Source organism: Carassius gibelio, chromosome B2, assembly GCF_023724105.1.
Source record: "Carassius gibelio isolate Cgi1373 ecotype wild population from Czech Republic chromosome B2, carGib1.2-hapl.c, whole genome shotgun sequence".
Lineage (NCBI taxonomy): Eukaryota > Metazoa > Chordata > Actinopteri > Cypriniformes > Cyprinidae > Carassius > Carassius gibelio.
This window is the reverse complement of record NC_068397.1, coordinates 29,582,082-29,607,156: the sequence shown is the minus strand read 5'-3', so window position 1 is coordinate 29,607,156 and position 25,075 is coordinate 29,582,082. Positions and strand designations below refer to the sequence as shown.

Sequence of the window (25,075 nt, the reverse complement as noted above, 5' to 3'; positions counted from 1 at the left end):
TCACTGAGTAGAAACCTTGAATTTTATTACAGGTTCTTCAGGTCAGTATTTTGCTTCCTAAATAAAAAGACAAAAAAGTTATTCATGGAAATTATTATTTGTGGATTTTTTTTCTTTTTATTAAAACACAACAATTTAAGAGTTCATTTGCAAAAAACAGATAACTCAGTTTTTAACAATTCTCAGAAATCATGTTTGTATCATTGTGCATTCCAATTAATCTCAATCAAACTATAGTTGTCTTATTTTAATTAAAAAAAAAAAGATTTTTGAGTTATCTGTTTTTGCCATTAAACTCTTCAGATATTTACCAAAGTTCTTTACACTAACATTTATTGTTATATATACATTCTATGTTTTTATGCATTATCAGTATATATATATATATATATATATATATATATATATATATATATATATATATATATATATATATACTTTTTTCAGGAACACTTTACAGTAAGGTTTAATTAATTAACATCAGTTAATGCATCTTGTATGATAAAATAATCATAAACCAAAATTTGTACAGTATTTAATTTACTAATTTATTATTGTTTATTTTTAATTCATATTCATTCATAATGCTTGAACTAATGTTCATTTATACTTGAAATCGAATGAGTTAAAATGTTATAAATGTATTAGTATATGCACTAATTAACATAAATATAATTAATTAATGATGTGGAAGTTAATGATAAATAATGCATTACTTAATGTGAATAAAAACTTTTTGTCTAAATGTAAATATATTGTAAAGTGCTGTTTTCTATTTCGTAGTAGGAATTGTGTAATTTTTGTGTCTAGTGGCGCCAAATGGAATTGCAAAAAAGCAGAAATCTTTTTTTAACAGTATATAGTTAATTTAATTTGTCTTTAATTAATAAAAGTATTGTTTTCTTAACATTTCCAATGGTAAGCTATACATTTTTAATTTTATTATTTTATAATTTATAATGTTATAATTTGATCTATTTTATGTATATATATATATATTTTTTTTTGCCATCTCAGGCACTTGTAAATGAAGTTTCTGTGTTGATTAGACTTTTAATTCAGCAGTACGCTGCAGGGCTCTGCTGTAATTATATTACCCTTATGATTATGTATTCTGAGCACTGTTTTCCTTCACCTGGAAGAGCCTCTTAATACACTGAGATTTCTGAGTCAGATAAGTTCAAATAGAAAAGCAGTTGTTGCATCAATAAGCATTTAGAATAGATTTGTTGTTATGCTAAACCAACCTGAGTCACTTTGTGCTGTGAAGAAGTAAACAAAGATACACAATGTTAAAATAAAAAAAACGCAGCTTGTTCAGTTCAAGAGCTGCCCATTTAGACAGGTTTGTACAGTGACTAACTGCAGTTTATTTTGGTTTTATGTACCATTTAGATGCAAGATCTGAGCTGATGATCCCACAGTAATGCTCTGGTGTTGAGTTGTTTGGTCTGTGAACAGTTTTACAGAAATATAGACACTTCAGAAAAGCCAGACAATGCATGCAAACATACTGTACATAAAGAAGTGTCTTCTGGTCACCAGGCTGCATTTATTTGATTACAAATACAGTAAAAACAGCAAAATTTCGAAATATTATTTCAGTATTTTGTATTGTAAGATATATTGCATTGTAATGCATTCCTGTGATGTGCATTACTCTAGCCTTCAGTGTCATGTGATCTTTCAGAAATCTTTCTAATATGCTTATCTGCTGCTCTAAAAACATTTATGGTTATCATCAGTGTTGAAAACAGTTATGTTGCTTCCTATTTTTGTGGAAACTGTTATAAAAAAAAAATTCAGGGTTCAGAATGGAAAGTTCAAAAGAACAGCATCACAACTTATTTGTAATATTATAAATGTCTTTGCTGACAAATTTAATGCATCCTTGCTAAATAAAAGTATTATTTTCTTTTTAAAAAATCTTTTGAAAGGCAGTGTAACACAGCAGAATCTGATAAAGGTCGACTGGCAGGACTGAGTTCTGGATCCTGCTCTACAGGAAGTAAAGCTCCTCTGTGCTCCAGCACATCCCAGCTGTCCTCATGGAAACCAGATACCAGATCCAAATGGGAGTGAATCTCTTAGCTAGTGTTTGCACTGGGATACGGCTCAGGAAATTGAGTTAGACAGAGTGAATGAACCAATCATTGTCTGAATCCCAGACAAAGCAAAGGCACAATGTTGAGGACGATTGAATGAAACACAAGCAACTGAAGTAAAACTGGATTCTCTACTCTGAAAAAAAAAATTATACTATATTTGTTTTAAGACAAGTGGTTGTTTATTTAAATGTAGCTAAAATTAATTGATTGTGACCACTTAACTTAAATTTTTTTTTTAGTAAATTCAATTAATCATTTTTTTTTTTCAGTGTATGGTTAATGACACTGTACTTGTCAGTGGTTTGGAAACATTACAATTTTGAAACGTTTTTAATGAAGTCTCACCAAAGCTGCATTTAAGTGCTGTAAAATACAGTAAAAAAAAAAACCCACAAAAAAGGTAAATATTATTACAATTTAATGTAAGTGTTTTCTGTGTGAATATATGTTAAAATGTAATTTATTTCTGTGATGTGCAGCTGAATTTTCAGCATCATTCCTCCAGTCTTCAGTGTCACATGATCTTCAGAAATCATTCTAATATGCTGATTTGATGCTCATAAAACACTTCTGATTATTATCAATGTTGAAAACAGTTGTGCTGCTTCATATTTAAACAGAAGCCATGATATACCTTTCAAATGTTTGGGGTATGTGATTTATAATTTTTTGTTTTTATAGAAATGAATGCTTTTATAGTAATTGAGCAGCAAATCAGTATATCAGAATGATTTGTGAAGATCATGTGACACTGAAGACTGGAGGAATGATGCTGAAAATTCAGCTGCGCATCACTGGAATAAATTACATTTTAAAAATATATTACAATCCCAAACTTTTGAGAAAACTATAGTAAAGAATCAGTAGTATGATCTAGTTAGGATAATTTTTTTTTTTGTAAATAAATGTAATAATACACTTGTTACAACTGGGTGTGTGCTAACGTAGAAAACAAGCGCTCGAGGAGGGTCTTAATTAAATGAGGAGTTTACTGAACATCAATGCAGATAACAGACAATATACAACACTACTATATTAAAACATTAACTAACATCAGGGTACAACATCACATAACTACATCAGGTTAATCACGGACGAAGAAGAACTAAACAGACACGGTATTTAAGCGCACAAGAGGTAATGAGGGAACTGGAGACAGGTGGGGATCAATCAATTAAAAAAACAAGAAAAGGAAGATGACCAAATAAGGGAACAGAAAGTCCATGAACACAACAACACTAGTTGATTAACCTATTTTTCTTCATTCATGATCCAGTGCTTCTTAGTCAGATGATTAATCTTAAAAAACGAAATGATGTTTGATGTAATGTGATTTATGGCGGTGTATGTTCAGTTGGAGGTTCTCGTGTGGTGAGTGTCTCTCTGTGTAGTTGTCTGCTGACTGATGGACTGCTTTGAGCGGTAACAAACGTCCAGTGTCTGATGGTCATTTGATGTGGAAGATGTTCAGTGAGGCTCATTAATCAAGTTGGGTTTTCAGAGCCTGAGTCGATGTTTCTACAGAGAGCAGGTCAATTACAGAACAACCTTCTGAAGGATCTCTGAACTTGATCCAGGAGCGGTGTTTGTGTTGTCTGGTGCACATCAGTGTTGGGGATTAGTTTATTTAGTTTTGTTTTATTTTTTAAATGCAAAGAGTATGCAAGTCCATACATAATCAATTATTGGTGTTGTCTAACATTATTATATTTTATGATTTATATTTTAATGTAAAAGTTATATAGCAGGTCATCATACATCATCATTTTTGTTATTGTCTGTGAGAAAAATAGTTTTTTTATTTTATATTAATGCAAAAGACATGCATCATAATTCCTTGGCGTTGTCTAACAGACAGAATTTAATTTTATGTTATATTTTACTTTAGTGCAAAAAGCATCGTGTAAGCATAAGCAAAGCATAGTGCCATGCATCGTCATTTGTTGCCGCTGTCAAACTAAGTTTTCTATTATTATTATTATTTTTTATCCATGCATAACTACTGACACGAGTGAACACATTTACAAAATGGTATTACTTGACAATAAAGATCAAACTGTGCATGCAAATTTCTCTTGAAGTAACTTTATGACGTTGATAGATGCTGGCTCATCTGTTCATCCGCTTTGATATTCTATCGAGCACACATCCAAAATCTGCTACTGAAAACAGGAAGAGAGAGAGAGAGAGAGAGAGAGAGAGAGAGAGAGAGAGAGAGAGAGAAGAGAATGAGATTTGTGGGAACATTTCAAAATGCACAGAGGTCTGATTATCTACTTGCAAAGTATCCTTCTCTCTTCATTAAGCCAAGTCACCTTATTTATAAAGTGCTTCTAACAATACAGATTGTGACAAATCAACTGAACAACATTAAATAGGAAAATAGTGTGTCAATAATGCAAAAAGGCAGTTCATCATTTAATTCAGTGATTTCATTATCCAGCTCAGTTTAGTTTTATACTTAACATTAAGTAAACTCAGGAGGATTCTTGTGTAGCTTTTTTTTTTGCTTCAGACAAACCCTCTGGACAACCAAGTGCCAGAAAGTCTAATCTGCAAATCAACTGAACAAACACTGTAATATATCATTTTCTATGGAGGAAATATGTGTAAGACAAAGTTTAACCCACTTTTTTGTTAAGTCATCTTTGTAAATATACTGTATAAGTTCTTTATACTGGCAGTTAAAATTGCAGGGATAAACTCATACACACACACTTATCTATATATTACACGGCATAAATATTGCTATATAACAATTAATCGTAAACCTTACATTTAATTTATGATTAATAATATTAATTGTATTTTATTAGTAGTATTTTTGTTAACCCATTTGTAACAATAAAACCTTTGTAATCATCGGGAAGAAGGAGGCGGGAACCGGCGCACAATCAAAACATAATTTTAATATTCAAAATAAATACAAAACGGCGCACCAGCCCCTCACGGCCGACTGGTGCGCATAAATAAAAAGCAAACACATAAAATAATGTCCCAGGCCTGGTCCTCTCTCGTCCTTCACGGTCGTCACTCCAGTTTTATATCCTTCCATCTCCTACGTGGGACTCGATACTGGCGGTGGGGCGCAGGTGTAACTCATCTCCAATCACTACACCTGGCCTCACTCCTCGTTCCCACGCCTCTCGGCCCCGCCCCACTCGCCACACCATTATAGTAATATTCAATCAGCTATCACATCAAGTGTTATAAATTAATAATGAACAACTTTTTTTGCAGCATTTATTAGTAGGTTAATTTATAATAACCTAGGTTCATTTGTTTATTTATGAATTTATATGAATCTATTCCCGATCATTCAGAATGCTTATAATGTATGTTAATCTAACTTAAAATGTAATATATATATATATATATATATATATATATATATATATATATATATATATATATATATATTATATATATATATTAGTATATGTAAAAATTAATATTACGTTATGCCAGTAATGTTTACAAAAACTTCTGTTGGGAAGCATGTATTTTTGAGTGCCCCCAGTGGCAGCAAACAGAACTGCAACAATAATCACTGATCACAGACAGGTTTTCCGAACATGTCCAATGAGATGTTTTTGAACTTTCACAAGCTTCTTCTCTCCCCTGCAGATCTTCCACATGACGTATGACCTGGCGAGCGCAGTGATGCGGATTATTAACCTGATAGCGATGATGCTGCTGCTGTGTCACTGGGACGGGTGCCTGCAGTTTCTGGTGCCCATGCTGCAAGACTTCCCCTCCGACTGCTGGGTTTCCCTCAACAAGATGGTGGTATGTTTTGACCTTTCCATCTTCATATGTTTTTCACGAATGCACCTTTGCACAACCGTAACAAAAGACCATCTGCCAGGCCGACTCAACATGTGCCACGAAACAATACAGCACCCCGCAATGCAAATATTACGAAAATCCAAGTGGGGTAATTAGAGTGAATGAAATTGAATTCTGTTAACCAGAATCTATTTGCTGATATTACCTGATTGTCATTGAGCAGCTAAATTAAGTTTCCCAGTAGGTGTCTGTTGGATTCAGATCTAATAATGTTCACTCACAGAAGTCATAATGAAATTGATCTCCATGCTGCACAAGAAGAAAACGTAATTTCTCAGAGGTTGTTCTTTGTAGCTGTCACAGTAAAAGTATAGAGATATACTTCGACTCGGATCATTTGAGGAGACACGTTTGAGTTCACTTTGACAGATGTGAGATGACTGGGGTCTTTCTCTCAGGAGAGAAACATCTGAGAAGCAGGGGACTTCAGAAAAGTCTCAATTTGTTCTCATTTAATCTTGTTGTTAGCGAGTGAGGTATTTGAGATATTACAATTTGTAGATGTTCAGAAACTCGTGAGATTACTGGGGTCTTTCTCTCAGGAGAGAAACATCTGAGAAGCAGAAGATTCTCAGTTTGTTCATTTTATTCTCTGTTTAATCTTGTCGTCTAGAAAAAAACCAAGTGAGGTACTTCAGATATTGCAATTTGTAGATGTTGTGTTTGAGATATCATTTGTCTCTGCAAATCTGAGCACAGTTGGAGACACTGTTGAGATCTTTCTGTAAGAAGAAACATCTGAGAAGCAGGAGACTCGATTTGTTCTCATTTTCATCTCATTGTTGTCTAGGAGCAACAGTTAAAGTGTTTGAGATATTACACATTTTAGGTATTATGTTTGAGATGTAATGTTATTTGTGAAAATCGGGGCACAGTTTGAGACATTGTTGAGATCTCGTCTGAAACTCTAGTGGAGACACGTGTGAGATTACTGAAGTCTTTATCAGGAGACTCTCATCGCTCATGAAAATAAGATATCAAATGTGATTTTTGACTGTGAGGTCTCCATCAGAGACTCATCTCAGTTAAGTGATTTTCACAGGTTTCGGTGTTTTTTCCAGTCTTTTTGTCTTCTCTCATTGAGTTGTCAGCACTACGTGTACCTTTAGATCATACAGCATCTTTCTGATGAAGTGTGTGATGAAACTGTGAGTAAGTGCGTGTTGTTGGCCGGCTCAGGGCTGTTTGGTGTGGGTGAGATGAGACAGGGTGATGGCAGTGGAGATAAAAGTGTGAGTGTGTGTGTGTGTGTCTAAATGTTCAGGTTTAGAGATGTGCCAAAGCAGCTGTGCTCTTTGTACATCTCTCAAACAGACATGAAAGAACCTGTTTAAAGGGCCAGACACACACACACACACACACACACACACATCTCTGAAAAAACATTTTGATAGCTCACACCAAAAGGAAAACTCTACTGTTTCTTTGCATTAATGTACACTGATGAATCTTTCACAGTAAGGATGCATTCGATTGTTGCATTTTGCAATCACAATCACACGTTTATACTGGTCGTGTTTCCTGCATATTGTAAAATGATGAATGATTATGATTGTAGTCGCTCTGAGACGTTTCAAAAGTACTAATATATACACTTAAGGCACTAATATGTACATTTAATGTCCTATTATGTATCTTTAGGGTACTAGTATGTTACATTTTTGAAGTAAAAATAAGTACAAAGATGTACCTTTTAGCTTTTGTGCCAGTGACCACTTTGTACCTTTTTTTTGTGAATGAATATTAATATAAAAAGTTACACTCCAATATTTGATTGGACCGTCTTTGGCTTTGATTGCAGTGTGCATTTGACATGGCAGTGATTTGACAAACTTAAGGAACACCGAAACACTTATTTCCATCAAGAGTTGCATTACTTTTTAGCTGGAATCTTGTATCGACAGTGAAAGAGTTTATTCCAGCACATCCCAAAGACACAATGTGTGAAATTGGCATGTATTTTAGGAAATAAAAAGCTACATAATGCATTTAATTAGGGTTAAAAGAATTGCATAACATGCCAGAAACAAATTAAATACTGCAGTAATGATTCAATCATATAGGCCTATTCTTAAGTATTTGCTTATTTAAATCAAAACATTCATGTTGTTTTGGAGTGTGTAGCCAAAAAAGAAAAGTTAAAATTATTCATATCAACCCATTTATTATTATTATTTTTTAATATACATTTTTTAAACATCACATCACATCCACCCAAACCTAAAATGAGGTCCTAAAATTGATCTCCCATATCTTCCATTGGAAACGAATGACTCCTAATCTGTTTCTGCTCTATTTGTTAGAGACAGTGAAAAGGTGTGTTGTCAATAATGCATAGTACACTTAGTAGTTCAAAGTATAATACTCAAACTTTAATGCATGTTGACTTTAAGAATGCATAGATATAATCTTTATTGTATTATAGTTGATGTGATGCTGCTATCAGTTTGATGGGTTGCATAGAGTTGTGTAACGAAGGGATTTTGCTGGTGTTTTTGCTCAGTCTCTGTGGATACTGAAGGTTTGTGATGATGTCACACTTGACATTAAGGTCACCGTCCCTCTGGAGATCAGAGAACGAGGGAAAGATAGAGAGAATGTGAGATGGTAGAAAGAGAGGAGAATTATGTAAACAGATGCAGGAGGAAAGAGAAGTTTAACATCTATAGCGCTAGTTCAGAGAGTGACAACTGGGTCTGTCACAACTTTTACATAATCACCTGATTGCAATTATTTGAGATAATCATAATCACTGTGCACTTCAATTTAATAACATCCTGACCTAAAAAATAAGGGCATTTTTATCGTTCATTCTTTGAAACTGGTGCCATCTGTGTTGCTCGTATAAGTCTGCATTACTTTAGAAGTTTGTGGTTTATAAATTAATGTAGAGAGAATGCATTAAAATGATCAAAAATGACATTAAAGACTTGTTGCAAAAGATTCAATTTTAAATATATGCTTTTCTTTTAAACTTTCTACTAATCAAAGATTAATGATAAAATGTGGTTTCCACAAAAAATCTGAAGCCGCACAACCGCTTTCAACATTGATATGAAAATTAAAGCATATTAGAATTATTTCTGAAGAATCATGTGACACATGACTCTCGCATATTTTAAAACTGATTAGAAATGGCATAATGCAATTCATTAACACTTAGATTTTTTTTAATGAAATGCTTAAAACAGAATAAAAATTTCCATTTCATTAATTGACCTTTATGAATTAAAAATAGATTTATTCATATCATTCTGTGTAATATTTAGTGAAAAGGTTCGGTGTGAATAAAAAACTCAAAAGAGACATGCATGAACCACAGTTATCTGTGTAACATTTCAGTGCCAGCCAAAACTGAATAATTGTGACAGTCCTTTCTGAATCCGTCAGGAAAAAGGAACATGTTGCTGAAGACGACGAGAACACAGAAAGCAAATAAAATGGGAAGAGGAAGCTGGCATAGATGCAGGCTTCGGTCTCTGGAGAGCTTGACATCTCATATTATTAGTGTGTGCATACAGAAGCAGAGCATCCATCTTCAGTAAACTCATCCTAAAGGACGACATTGATCTTACTGGAACTGCACATGTGCATGCTGGATCAACACAAACATATAAAAAATGTGTGCTGCATGAATGTTTTATGCTGTGTTTACAACACAGATTATGATCAATATACCAGCATTTGAATGATTCCTAAACCCAGTTTCTAAGGAAGTAAGATGTGAGGTTTTGCAGTTATATGTAGCAAACAGCAGGGAATGAGATCACTATGGAAAAACCTTTTGAATTATTGTTCTTCTTCTCAGTGAGGTTTATGATATTGGTGATAAACCAAAGTATGGCGATGCATGTGAGCTGCACATGCAGTGAATCATCTGTAAACAAATGCTGATGCTCTACTGTGTGTGTGTGTGTGTGTGTGTGTTGCTTGATGCTAACATAAATCTATTAGGATAGCAGGAAGCTGAGGATACACTAACATCAAAAGACGCGTATCTGGAGGGTTTAAACATATACATAAAGAATATTTAGGGATACACAATCAGAATATGCAATAGTGTGTGTGTGTGTGTGTGTGTGTATGTCATAACATTTCTTATTTATTTATTGATTGATTGATGCTAAAACATAGTACTTTATGATTAATTTAAGAAAAAATATATATATATATTTTCTATGTGAATATCTAGTGAAATGTAATTTATTTCTGTGATGTGCAGCTGTATTTTCAGCATCATTCCTCCAGTCTTCAGTGTCACATGATCCTTCAGAAATCTTTCTAATATACTGATTTGCTGCTCAAGAAACATTTTTGGTCATTATCAATTCTTAAATGTGGAAACCATGACACGTTTAGTCGATCTAAATACAAAGTTAAAAAGAACAGCATTTATTTGAAAAATAAATCTTTTGTAATATTATAAATAATTTACTTTCACTCTCGATCAGTGTAATAATGCATTCAACTCTGAAGAAAAGTGTTAAAAAATCTTACTGACCCCAACATTTTCAACATCAATGTACTGTATATAGGCTTCACAGTCTCAGCCATGTGACTGGAGTTTATGTACTCTGTGTATGTGTGTGTGTGTGTTTAGACTCGTGTGTCAGTGGATTAAACACAGTGGGCCCTATTTTAACGATCTGAAACGCAAGTGTCAAAGCGCGAAGCGCAAGTAACTTTGTGGGCGGGTCTCGGCGCTGTTGCTATTTTCCCGGCGGGATAAATGGCTCTTGCGCCCGGCGCAAATCTAAAATGGGTTGGTCTGAAGTAGCTTCATTATTCATAGGTGTGGTTTGGGCGTAACGTGAAATAAACCAATCAGAGCGTCATCCAACATTCCCTTTAAAAGCAGGTGCGCAAGTTCCATTATGGATTGCTATTATTATGGCGTATTTACCAGGCGCACGCCAGGAGCGGTTCACAGCCGAGGAGACTGATGTTCTTGTAAGAGCAGTGAAAGACAGAGAAGTTGTGTTGTATGGGGATGGGAGAATAATTAGCCTGAATAATTTGTGAGCTAGTTTTATGCCTATTTTTTTCACATCTTCGTGGCACACCACAATGATTTCCGTCATCTCATGTGTTAATATTTTTTTAGTGTAACAATTTATGATTTGCAAAAATAACTGTTGCATCTGTGTAGATTACATGAGCAAAGTGTATGCGCGTTGTGCACGCTATACATTATGGTCAAGCATGCGCCCTTAAAATAGCATAATGAACAACGCGCAACGCGCCACTGACTTTAGACTAGGTTTTTTCTGGTCAGTGGCGCAATTGTTTAATGGAACAGCAAAATAGCACCAGGTATCGTTTGCGCCGGAACACGCCTCCTTTTTTGCGCTGAACCGCCCAGGGAGCGCAAGTTCATTCACTAGTTTAGCGACGTGCTTCTGTGGAGGGAAAAGCGCGCTTTGCGCGGGTGCAAAATAGGAATGACACATGCGTCAGTGTACAAAGTCAATTGCGCTGGGTGCAAGATAGGGCCCAGTATGTTATTTCTCTCCCTCTGAGAAAACCCCTCCAGAGACACAAAGATGCTCTCAGTCCTCTCGGGGACAAACATGCTGCCATCATGAACCTGGAGGAGTTTGTGAGCGCTCACATTACAGGCTGCTTCCCAGAATCTGTTTTAATCAAGGCTGACTGCTCCTTAATCCAAAATGTGGCATTTTGTAATGCCATAATGTAGTACGGTTTTACATGCTAAATAATTCTTGTGAACATGAAATTTTAAATTTCTGGTCATATTGTGAACAGATTTATCAATGCAGGTTAAAAGAAACATGTATGTTGCACCACTAGGAAGACTTTGGATGACTTCACCTTCTTGTATCACATACTAATTATGCATATTCTTTTATTTTACCCTGGATTGATGCTTCTGTTTTCACCAATATATTCATCTGTGTGACCTTTGAAATGGCCTGTTGGAAGGACCCAAATTTAAGTTCATTAATATCTTTTTTTTCTCTCTCTCTCCCAAATAGCAATGATATTAAATAGAGATTACTGCTGAAGTCTTGTGCTTTTAGATGCAATATCATACGTGTCTCCTCTATAGAGTTTGAGAAGAGATCTCAACAATGTCTCACAGCGTGCAAAGGTTTCCCTTTCTATGTCTCAATCATAAAGAAAAACTCAAATAATTCTCAACAAATTTTTCAAGCTGCTTTCTGCATTCATTTCACATTTTTGTACAGTTTCTGCATGACATCTCTTAACTCATTTGTGTCTATTTATCTTATTTATCGTCAGGAAGTTTAATGACATAATGAATAATGAAACAAGTGTGTATTACTGTATGTATTTTACATATTTTTTTTAGAATAAAACATCAAAATATCTTGAACCTTCTTTTTGTTTTTTCATTTCCAAAAGTTGTGTGATTAAGTTCTGGTAAGTCTGGTTACAGATGGGAAGTCCTTGCAGGTCAAAAGGTCAAGAGGGGACAAGGAACCTCTTTGTGTCATCAAGAAGCAATCAGAAATCTAATCCTGCTTTGCTCTGTAATGTACTCGGCATCTGAATGACTTCCTCCTGAAGAGCAGACACACGTATAGTATCATTACCCCAGGAAGCTTTTCCGCCTGACTGCCGCATTCATTTTAGAGCTGAAGAACCGCACTGCCCCAGTCAGACGCAGAGATGAATGGCTCGCTGAAGAGATGTTGGATTGTCTTGGCTGAGATTAAAAACATATATTACCGAGCATCTGGTGTCTGGGGCCTGGGCAGCAGCGCGTGTCGTGGAAGCAGAGGATGCGAGGGCTGCTGTACATTTAGATAAGCTATTGTAAATAGAGTCAGAGCAGGCTAGGACTATTACAGGCAGGATCCGGGAGTCTGAGCTTATCGGCCGCAGGGCACGTGTGTCTGTACGACTAATGAATGTCTTCCCATAATGCCTCTTGCCCTATCACTGCAGACCAGGGCATGAATGAGAGAGCGATCAAGAAGGCTCCCCCGAAGCTCATTCACTCCTATTTTCTCTTCCTTTTTGTTACATACTTTTTCTCACTTTCATACTTCAGGCTATTGAAGGGTATTGGAATAAGCCCATGAAAGGAGTCCATACACCAGTGAATTGTATGTGTGTTTGCTTGTGTGTGTGTGTGTGCATGCTTAGATGATTTCAGAATTATAATTTTTTTATTCTATAATATTAGATTTCATTACTGCATTGTTTACCTTCATTTGTTTGTTTGTATTTTGAAATATAAATAAAAAAATCTATTTATTTATTTTATTTTATTTTATGAAATGTTTATTTCAGAGTTTGTTAGTTAGGTTAGTCTAGTAACAGATGGGAAGTCTTTGCAAAATATAATTGTATGTTAAAAAAAATGGATACCACTCGCTAAATTAAACATGCAAAATAGTGCATGTGACAACTGCATAGCATTCTATTGCTAAAGCACAGATTGTTTCCCATTCTTATCTTTCTAAACCAACCAGTAGATAATACACAGTATGCTGGTATTGCATTCTATTCACTATGTCTGCAAACACAATGTCAAGAGTGAGTGTGTGTGTGTGTGTGTGTGTGTGTGTGTGTGTGTGTCCAGAGCTCCAGCATGGACCCTCTACTTCTTCTGTTTTCAAGGCAAAGTGCTGTCGAACCATGTATAATTCAGGCCTGTTCACTCCAGTCTTCTTAACATGACCTGCTCCCTCTGACTCTGACGCTCCAATTTTTTCAGTCCTTTTCTTCTTCTCTTTAACTTTGCATGCCACATGGGAGAAAAGGGAAAAGTATGCAGTGGAACATTCTGATTAAAACATCCTAACATTGGCAGCCGGATCAGATAATGGGTCATGAAAGGCCAAGTGCACTGCATACAGCAAAATGTGCATGCTGTGTACCCAGGAATGAAGATTTGCTGAAAATGTTCTCACCCTCAGGCCATCCAAGATGTAGATGAGTTAGTTTTTTTCATCAGAAGGGATTTGGAGAATTGTAGCATTGCATCATTTGCTCCCCAATGGATGCTCTGCAGTGAATGGGTGCCGTCAGAATGAGAGTCCTGAGAGCTGATAAAAACATCACAATAAATCCACAAGTGATCCTCATCACTCCATCATTATCTGTTGTGAATCCATCAAGGCGTTTTAATTTTAAACCTTTTCTTTGGCCAAAATATGTGTCCATTATCCATAATAACGCTTCCTCCAGTGAAAAAGTTTCCCTCTCGCATAAAAATTCACCCACATATTTGTTTAGCGCTGTTTTGGCTTGCAAACAGTGTTAGATCTGTGCATATTTCTCTCCTGATTCAGTGACAACTTTTTCACTGCAGAAAGCAATTTTACAAATCGATTACTTGTATTTCAGCGAGCAACGGTTTAAAGTTAAAATTGTCTTGATGAATTTAAAGATGTTAATTGATGCAATGGAGTGGTGTGGATTACTTTTGGGTCATTGTGATGCTTTGTTTGGAGTCTCATTGTGACGGCACCCATTCACTGCAGAGGACCCATTGGTACATTTCCACAAATCTCTTATGATTAAGACATTTATCTACATCTGGGATGGCCTTAGCTTGAGTACATTTTAAGCAAATTGTCATTTTTGGGTGAACTATTCCTTTAATGGAGTCATGATAGGATGCAATAGATCCAGTTTTTTCTCTCTCCTCAGTTCAAGAGTTTTTGCATTTGGGCAGAGGACAGCAACCGTAATTAATCTTGCCTTGGGAATTAGCCGGATGTCAGCACAAGTCAGGCAGCAGACACATTTTTAAAAAGGGCACATTTAATGGCTTCTCGTTTGAGACCGCTGGCAGACCCTCACCACACACTGATCTCTGTCGTTTCGAGACGCCTGACGGTAGCCATTCTGCAGCTAAAAGCTTTATTTATTAGAGTTTAGAAAGCGACTCACTAGACATTTCACTTATAATATAAATGGCTTACAGGATATGAAAACATATATACCGTATCAGGAATCTTTATTTTTTTTTGACATTGTACATAAAAAAAAAAAATATTGGAGAAAGTTTAACAAAGAAAATGTTATTTCAGTCTTTCTGACTCAAATGTCATGTTTAAGTCAATGTGTTACTTGCTGTTCCTTTGCAGTTACTTGGGAAACATACAAATCATTTTTGAGTGAAAAGTAAAATTAAAAAACACAATTTTTATAAAAAGAAAAATTTCAGTGTATTTTTTAAGTTTATAAAAGGTATTTTAAAGCAATAGCATAATCTTATTATCATAGTATATGTAATTCATTAAATATCACATCACTCACATCAGTAAAAAATAACAGTACAAAACTTTAAATATTATATTTCTAGACTTCCAAATCAAATAACATTAGATATCACAATGTAGTAATTTCACTGGAAACTGGACACAACATATACAATACACTGTAAAAAATGAAAACAAAGACTGTTGTACTTGAAAGTCTTGCTGTTTTTTTTTTTTGTATTTTACTTTTTTATTTACTAGCTTGAAATGAAAAATGGATGCCACTCACTTAATTAAACATGCAACATAGTCATGAGACAACACTGTATCTTCAATGCTTTACTGTTAATTTATTCCCTTTCCAGGTTCAAATGTGAAGCCGTTTTTGCAATGATTCCAGTTTATTTTCAGTTTGTTCTCAATAATCTTATCTGTTGGTCAGCATCCATCAAATGGCGAAACATAGTGGTAAAACATTGTAAATAATTTAGTTTGAAGTCATGCATGACATTTTTGTCATCATATAATTACCCTTACAAACGTTACATATTCTTGATGCTTTTTTCCTTAAAATGAAAGTGCATGCAAAATTATAGTGCAAGTGTCATAGCCTCTGCTTCTTACTGCTTTTAGATTGGCAGTACGTGTTGAGAATAGCAATTGCATGCTGTTTATGTTCTGTGTTTGTCTTTCTCTCTCTGCAGAACGACACGTGGAGTGAGCTGTACTCGTTCGCCGTGTTTAAAGCCATGAGTCACATGTTGTGCATAGGTTACGGTCGTCAAGCTCCGGAGAGTCTCTCTGATATCTGGCTGACGATGCTCAGCATGATCGTGGGTGCCACCTGCTACGCCGTCTTCATCGGACACGCCACGGCCCTCATCCAATCACTGGACTCCTCACGACGCCAGTACCAGGAGAAGGTACGTGCATGTGGAATCAATCGACTATAGCAAACGTCTGCAGATATGAGCTGCATTAGCAAATCAATTGTTCTGTTGAATCGGTTTGAATTTACTCTGAAGCGCACTCAAAAGTTCAGATCATTCTCTCACTTAATTAATCAATGGGTTATATCAGTTTTCATTTGGTGGCCGTGTTTGAAGCATCTATGAGCAGTTATTTTTATGTAAAAAAATGTATAAAGGTAATGGATTATAGGTTTTATCGTTTTTTTTCCCCCCCAGAAATATGATTAGTTGTTTTCTTCGCACAGTTCGGATGATCTTTTTTAGAAATGTGAGTTTATATCTTGCAATTTGGAGTTTACATCACAATTATGACTTTTTTTTTCTCAGAATTGCGACTTTATTTCTCGCAATAGTGAGTATATTTGTTTTCTTATGTTTTTTTATGTATATTTGCACTTTGATTTGAAAGAAAACAGCGCAACCTTGTGGCGAGGATGACTCAGAAGAGCGTACGCTGCCTGCGTTCAGTTCATAGTCTCCAAAATGGTGCAATGGTGATGTGGAGAGAAACAAGAGATGAATTCTTGTATAAAGTCATTATTTTTGTTTTCTTTGTGTACAAATCTATTCTCGTCGCTTCATAATGTTAAGGTTGAACCACTGATGGCAGATGGACTTTGCCAGTGTGACTTACTTAGCAGTCTATGAGACAGTTAAAAGCCTCCTGGTTTTCATCTAAAATATCTTAAATTGTGCTCCGAAGATGAACAGAGCTTTAACGGGTTTGGAACGACATGTGGGTAAGTGTAAACATTTCTTTTTAGGGTGAAGTATCCCTTTGAGTTGTTCATATTTGTTTTATTTTATCATGTGTTTATGTTATCATCATTTTCAGATTATAAATGATGTGTGACAGTTTTAGTTAGCAATAACAAGACTGTCCGACACCGTGTAGACATAAAGTCAGTTTCTTAGAGTTATTAGTCTTGAACTCAGTCTTGAACTCTCATTATCAAGGAAGCCATTGCTACTCCTCCATCCATTAAAACTCATTAAAGTCGCAATTGTTCCATCTGCCTGTGCGGTTAATGTCTGTGCAGCTATTACAGCGTGTTTGTCGCTGTAGCGTTGACTCAGCAGCTCTTCAGATGCTGTTGTGTTGATTGGATAATGACTGCTAATGCGACAGATATGCGTTTGCTCTTCTGACTGTGTGTTTGTTTTCACTGCAGTCTTTATTAGACGGTGAGACCGCAGCTACAGCATCAGCTAATGTACTACCTACAGCACTGCTGACATATTTCTGTGTGGCGAGTTTGTAACAGTAGATTAGACTTGGCGCGGCTTCAGTGTTCGTGCTCGGGCCAATGGTTTAGCTGCTCTGTTACCATGCAGAAAGATTGGTGGAGGCAACAGAACACTCTGATTGGTCGATTTGAAAGAGAGGGATTGCCTCCCGGCTATTTTAGCTAGTAATTTAAGGCGAGTGTATATCATCAAGTGGAGGACGGACACTAGTTGCGTATATGTGTGTGCATGCAATATTACAGTGTCTCTCGGGACGAGCTAAAATTGATGATGCAGCAGCTTCGTGTCCTGCCAGTGTCCTCGTGAAGTTGATGTATGTGTGTGTGTGTGTGTGTGTGTGTGTGTGTGGCGCGCTGTGGTTCTGTCCTTGAGAGTGCTGTAATGAACTGATGGGAGCGAGGGAGTGAAATAGAGAGGAATAGGGGGGTTGGGAATAGACCTGTAGGGGTCAGGGACGAGTGACCTGCTTCAATTCGACTCTTGAACCGCCCCTTCAGTTTTAAAGTGACACTTCACACTGCAGAAAAGATCTTCTTTCTTAGTATTTTTGTATTGTTTATCCAGTACAAATATCTTAATGTTCTTAAATCAAGATACATTGACTTGAAAAGTCAAATGACTCTTGAGTTTATGCCTAAAGCAATACAAAATATCTGTTAATGGGAGAAGAAAATCATTGTTTTCCTTTTGAATTACGTTTATTTTCTCTCGGAACAGATATGTTTTTTTTTTCTTCTTGTTTTTAGCATAAACTCAATTTTGATCAGTTTTAAGTCAATGTATCATGATTGTTTAGATATTTGTACTGTAAGACAAGACAGTTTTTTTTGCAGTGCACCTATTTTAATGCACTTTTATGTCTCACCTTGATCAAAGAAAATGTGCTTTATGAATAGAAATGTATTAGAATTATTATTATAACTTATACAGTACTGTTCAAAAGTTTGGGGTTAGTAAAATATTTAAAGTTTTAAAATAAGTCTCTTGTGCTCACTAAGGCTGAATTTGTTTGATGAAAAATACATCCAAAACACTAATATTGAACTTAAATCATGATAATATACTGATTTGCCGCTCAAGAAACATTTCTGATTATTATCAATGTTGGAAACAGATGTGCCGCTTCATATTTTTTAGAAACTGTTTTCTATTTTTTAGGATGCTTTGCTAAATAAAGAAATTTTAAAAGAACAGCACTGATTTGAAATAGAACTCTTTTTAACATAAATATATGCCTGTTAATTTTAATCAATTAAATGCATCCTTACAGAATAAAAGTAAAAACTTTGTTCCACTATAAGTTAAAAAAATAATCTCTCCATTAAGCCACTCAAAGCATGTATGATTTTCTTTTTCTAAAATAGATATTTAACAAAAAAGCACAAAATATGTCTCAATCAACACAAGAGTGAATAGGTAATAACATCTGCATGATTTTAATATGTGAGGTGAGCCGCTCTGCACCTGAATCATTCATAAATGACAAAGATAAAATCACAGACGACATGATTTATCACACTCTGCTTTCAAAGTAGGAAAAATGTATGCAGACATGCAAACCGTTATATGAAGCATATGAAAGAGCGTCGTCCCTCAGGACACCTCGAGCTCAGACTTCAGCGTCTGGAGAATTGATCAGCGGTTGATGAAAGAGCGGCTGCTTTCGTGTGATTATCTCTCTGTCTTTGCCCGGGGAGTGTGTTCGAACACAGACAGTCCTGTGAAACTTCATGCGGTGTTTCTTACAGCGCCGGAAGAGGAAGGATGACATATACATTTCTATGATTATGTGTCCTTCCATGTATTTTAAATTGAACGATGCTGTTTGATTTGCTTCATAGCTGTGAACTCCCTCACATTCAGCTCGGATGCTGTTTCTGCTCTCTCTCTCTCTCTGTGTGTGTATGTGTGTGTCTGTGAGAATTGTTTATTTTTATCACTGCTATAAAAGTGTGTTGACGGAGTACTAAATCTGGAAGGCCGGGAAGCGTTCTGGATACTAAAAGAGATTGACAGAGCCGGACAGATTAGAGCAGGTAGAAGAAAGATGCTGCTGCTTCTGTCCCGATGCGATGGAGACACAAACATGGCAATAGCTTTCTTAAAATAAGATGCTTCAGTCTGATGGTTGGGCTGGGTTTCAATGTGGTTGCAATGGATTTAAGATGTGCACATGCCAGGAATAACAAGTTGTTTTGACACTGAGGGTGTGTCTTTCTCTAGACCTTAAACTTGAGAATACAATTTTTCTTATATACTATTTTAATGTTATTTCTCAAAATACTTAGACAATGCATATATTTTTTGTCTTATCTCACATGATGTATTATGATACGCTTAGTTAAAAAATAAATGGACAGCTATTAAAATTTACAAAAGTAAAGCTTTAAGTGTGTTGTGTTAGAGAGTTCATGAGTAGGATTGTGTAGGATTTACATTTTCTAACAAACATTTTATAACTTGCCTTTAGAATATCCACACACAAAGAGACATATATTTAAAGAAGTTCTAAATAAATCTCAGTTCTAAATCTGTGAGTAAATTGTTACAATGTTGCACTTTCTCCTTGGATCTGTTACGTGTAAGCCATCCGTTCCCTGATTGGTCGGAGAGATATTTCATGTGCATAATTTATGATCAGGTTTTGCTATTAGCATAATTTCCAGATTTCAAGAACAGGTGCTGTTTTGTTAAATCATTTCTGTTGAGCAGTTTGAATTTTACAATGCACCTGCTCCACATAAGTGTCACGAAGCATTTTCAGAGGAACAGGCATTTTATTTGTGCTGTGCAACAGATTTTTTTTTTTAAATACTGTAACTTTCTCATTGTGCCTTTAGAGGCACTTACTTCATTAGCAAATAAACAATTTAGTTAATCTACCATTTCTGAAAGGAATTAATACAATTATTCAGCAAGGATGCATTAAATTGATTAAAAGTGACATTTATAATGATGCAAACGATTTCCTACTTCAAATAAATGCTGTTCTTTTGAACTTTCCATTCATCAAAGAATCCTGAACAATAAAATGTGTAATGGTTTTCACAAAAATCGCAAGCAGCACAGCTGTTTTCAACACTGAGAAATTATCATATTAGAATGATTTTTGAAGGATTATGTGACACTGAAGACTGGAGTATTCAGCTCTGAACACAGGAATAATTAGCATTTTACAATATATTACAACAGAAAACAGCAATATTGCTAAATGTCAATACTATTTCACAATGTTACTGTATTCGCGTGAGACTTTCAGAAACAGTCGAGGCTTATTGTAATTCCAAAGCCTTATTTCCCTGCTTTTTTAGTGACTGTCGTCTGTTTCTGAGGAGTAGGCTATCTCAGTTAAACCCTAAGCTTCAGGTGAAAATGAAACAAACTGTGACTGATCTCTTCGTGCGTCATCCAGGAGGCCGGTTCCTCTCCAAACTAATGGTTCTTAGTCAGAGTAAGCTGCAGTGTGCGAGTGTTAGATATTTTGGCGATGATTAAGAGTCTGGTTGTGTGACTCTAACTCGTGGACCCCCGCTGCTCCGGTGCTCACAGGGGGTCTGAAATATTTTTCAGAAAAAAACAAGAGAAGAATTTCAATTAGCCCTAATGCCTCTTCTGCTGTTGTCATGCATTGTGTTTTTTGATTGGGCGTCGATCTGAAACTCTCTCTCTCTCTCTCTCTCTCTCTCTCTCTCTCTCTCTCTCTCTCTCTCTCTCTCTCTCTCTCTACCACTGCCGCAGACTGACACCAAACCGTATCTCTCGGGTTTCTCTGAGCTTTCCTATCCGCCCGCTGCTGCTCTGAACAGCCTGAGGAAACAGGCTTGACAAATATCACTAGATCTCCTCTCTCTATCTGCTTCTCTTTATTGTTCTTCTTAATGCAGAACTGCCTAATATCCGTAATCACCTGTGATTCTTTCACTCCGTCCATTAGCGATCTCCAAATCTATCCGAGTTTCCGTCTGTCTCTCCCCAGATGGGTGGGTAAACATTGAGACCATTAAATGACTGCAGTACTTCATCAGTGTTGGTTTGCGTGACTGATTATTTCTCCCCAAGGATCTCTGGGCTTCAGGATGAAACTGTTCCCGGACAGAGACGTCAGGTTCTCCAGGGATTTTTCACTTTGGTACAGGGCTGGTTACCTTTCACTTCTGTTGCATCGACATGCAGTGGTTTCTTTGTAGTGCGTTTGAAATGTTATTCATTTAGCTGATACTTTTTTTACAAAGCTTATCTAGCGATCCCAATGCTCCAAATAGTTGTTAAACATCTGAAAGTATATACGTTTTCTGAGTACCTTTTCTCCGTTCACTTCTCGTGCTGATTGACATCCACAGCACACACATTAAGAGATCTCAGTACACATATACAAAGATGTACAGTAGGCTGAGTATATTAAAGTATTATCTTAAGTGAATCTTTGGGGGAAAAACACTGAATGTGTAACATTATATCAGATCCGTGCATTACACAAAGTCTTAATAAACACCGTCTGTCTCAATATTAATCAAATAATAAAAGAGGTAATCACTCACTGCTTGATTGAACTGCTTTTGTAGTTAAAAAAATCAATTAAGTTGGAATGAACACAAGTGATTTTCAAATTTTACTATTTGTTTTTCTTGCTTGAATTCTTTTGTTTAGATGTAAAATGGAAAATGTAATACACTATACACTTGTTTCTTTCTTATATTTGTATCTCAAATTAAAAAAGTAGCTATATTGTATAAAAGTCGGCGTGAAGATACAATGTTGCTGGGTGATTTTGCTTTGGAACCTTCATTTGCTCATTGTGACTCATTTTACCAGCACAGGTCTCATTTGATTATGACTGCATTACATATGACCAAAAAGACAGATGGTTTGTGGTTCATAAAACTTAATGACTTTTTTTTTTTTTTTTTGCTGAATAAAAGAGACACTTCTTCTGGACGAGTTGAGACTCTGTTGAGGCGTTTGAGGGCAGGTTTGCTTCGGCTCGGCTCACTGTACCTGCAGGTAGAAATGTGCTTATACCGTAATGAGATGATTTATTTTAGAATAATACATCTCTGATCCCAACCTGAAATTAGACTTCATCTTTATTTTCAGCAAGAGGACACCAGGACTTCACAACATGCACACCCAAACACACACACACACACACACACACACACGTTTGTTTTTTGTGTAAAGTGTGTTCATCCCATAGGTGTAATGGTTTTTATTCTGTACAAACTGTATATTCTATGGCCCTTCACCAACCCTACACCTAACCCTAACCCTCACAGGAAACTTTGTGCGTTTTTACTTTCTCAAAAAACCTCATTCTGTATGATTTATAAGCGTTTTGAAAAATGGGGACATGGGTTATGTTCTCATAAGTCACCCTCTCCTTGTAATACCTGTGTCATACCCATGTCATTATACAGAGTTGTGTCCTGATATGATACAAAAACAAGAGCACATACACACACACACACACACAGCTCGTCTCTGTTTTCCATTTATCTGAGACACAGGGAATGAGGGACCAGGGTTTTGTTTGCCTTTACCTAGGCTGGAAAATCTTTAGGCAGGAATCAATATGGTGTCCTGGGATTATAATACTGTCATTTAGTCAATTCAGGCTGTTCTAAAACACTGAGGCTGAGAATGTGAGGGTGAATGTTTTTAATTTATGTGTTAAAAAATGCATTCAAAACAGGCAAACCATTGTCCAAGAAATATGACATTACGATGACCTTTCTGTGCTATATTTTTATGGTAATCCTATAGTCTTTTTGTGATGGACTGTAGCTTCTGGTGTTAGATGCTTGCCGTGTTCTCTTGAGTAACCTGAGCGGATCGTGTGATCTGTGTGCTATTTCTGGCAGTGAGAGGATGGTCCCCGTCCTGTCACTGGAGCGAACGGCAGAGATGTGCAAAGAAACAGCAGCAGTCAGAAACACTCAGTGCAATGCTGCAGATTTAGAGCATGTCTAAGCTGCACAGACACACACATAACCCACTCTTAGGATGGGAGAGACATTTCATGTGTTGAGGTTTTGAATTATGAGGTGAGATGCATTTCAGGCTACAGACAGAGAATAATTGTGAATAATTTAGAGGTGATTCCTGACGAGTGTGGAAAGTCAATGCACAACTAACCATCTCAACTAGGACACATTAATGGCTTCATTACTGTGTGTGGGTTTAACTACAGCTGAAAAAGGTGCTAAAAATTACAAAGAAAAATAGCAAGTAAGATTAAGTAACATTAAATGAATTGCAATTTTTTGCACGGAATGCAACATCATCAGATTAAGTTATATTTAGCCAATCAGTAGAGTTTTTCTGTATCCTTAAACGTAAAAAATTATTTTTACAGCGTATTACTAAAAGAGACGTATGAATGAAGAGAGATTAAAGAGTGAGCGCTTGCTATTAAAATTAGAGAAATGAGATTCACACTTGATGTTATGACGTTATATGGAACTAATGGAATATGGATTTCTGCTCTGAGATTTCAGACTAGACTTATTCATATTTTCTAGCCATTTCTCTCTGCAATTTACACACACACGTTTACTTTGCTATCTAAATGAGGCAGTATCATAGACTTGTATTGCTTTGCATTTATATTAAAAGCTATTTAGGTGGCTTTATTTAGATTATATTTATACATTTGGAAGACACTTTTATCTAATGCAAGTTACATTACAATTTTTTTTATTTTTTTATTTGCATTTGATCAGTTTATTGAAATCAAAACCCATTGGGGTCTGCAGGTGTTGAAAAATTTAGGTTTTCCTGTGATATTAGAACGAATAACATCAGCATTTAAATGCTAAACCAGTAAGAACACATGCATGTCCTGACCTGTACTTGTTCATAACCTTTCACAACGATTGATAAATGGCTCCATCAATGGCGACTCAGTTTTCATTTAATTTGGCTGCAGATGAGGCGAGAGAGGATGCTGGTCTATCAGTCCATCTTTATCACATTGCTTTCTTCTGACTTGCCCAGTGAACACAATTTTCTTTATCGTCCATCAGTGAACCACTTAGATCAACACTGCTGCTTCTTCAACTCCGTAAGTGAGCGACATCTTCACTGTGAAGCATCTGGATCAATGAAACACTGGAAGAAGCCGTTTCAGGGTGACGGACCACTAGAGGCTGTTAAGAATAGTCCTGCTGATGTTTTCCAACATGTATATGACACGCTACAATACAGTCCCTCATACATGACAATGAATATGCGTCTGGAACCCCTTTATTTGCTACTGTACCTTCATGAGGTGGTTTTGATTGTTGTCATTGATGATTTGTTCTCCAAATTATAATTTAATACATTTTGTTTAAAAATCTCTCGAGGTTCTAAAATTCTAAAAACTATAGAGAACAATATTCTTTCAAAAGAGAATTTTGTATATTTATTTATTTATTTATATTTGAATTTCCCAAGGTTATAAATATTTTTTTTTTTAATAAAAAAATAAAATAAACATTTAAGTACAATTTAACTATATAATTATTATTTTTAATATATGCATATTTGTGAATCTCTGGAGATTATAGTACACTCTTTTATCATAAAAAAAAAACAATTACTTTTTATTATTATTATTATTATTATTGGAGGTTCTAAATTTCTAAAATCTAGTACATTGAACTGTTATTTCAAGAGGTCAATGACATTTTTTTTTAATCCATGAAGTTCTACAATTTTA

At 35.7% G+C, this 25,075-nt stretch overlaps 1 protein-coding gene across 1 annotated transcript in view; it reads left to right on the top strand.

The window, feature by feature from the left end:
* Positions 1–25,075, top strand: part of LOC127950537 (potassium/sodium hyperpolarization-activated cyclic nucleotide-gated channel 2-like) — a 49,530-nt gene that overhangs the window by 9,207 nt on the left and 15,248 nt on the right. The window contains exons 3-4 of the mRNA XM_052547660.1: positions 5,736–5,897; positions 15,862–16,080. Of these exons, the coding sequence (XP_052403620.1) occupies positions 5,736–5,897; positions 15,862–16,080 (381 nt within the window). The remainder of the gene's footprint in view (positions 1–5,735; positions 5,898–15,861; positions 16,081–25,075) is intronic.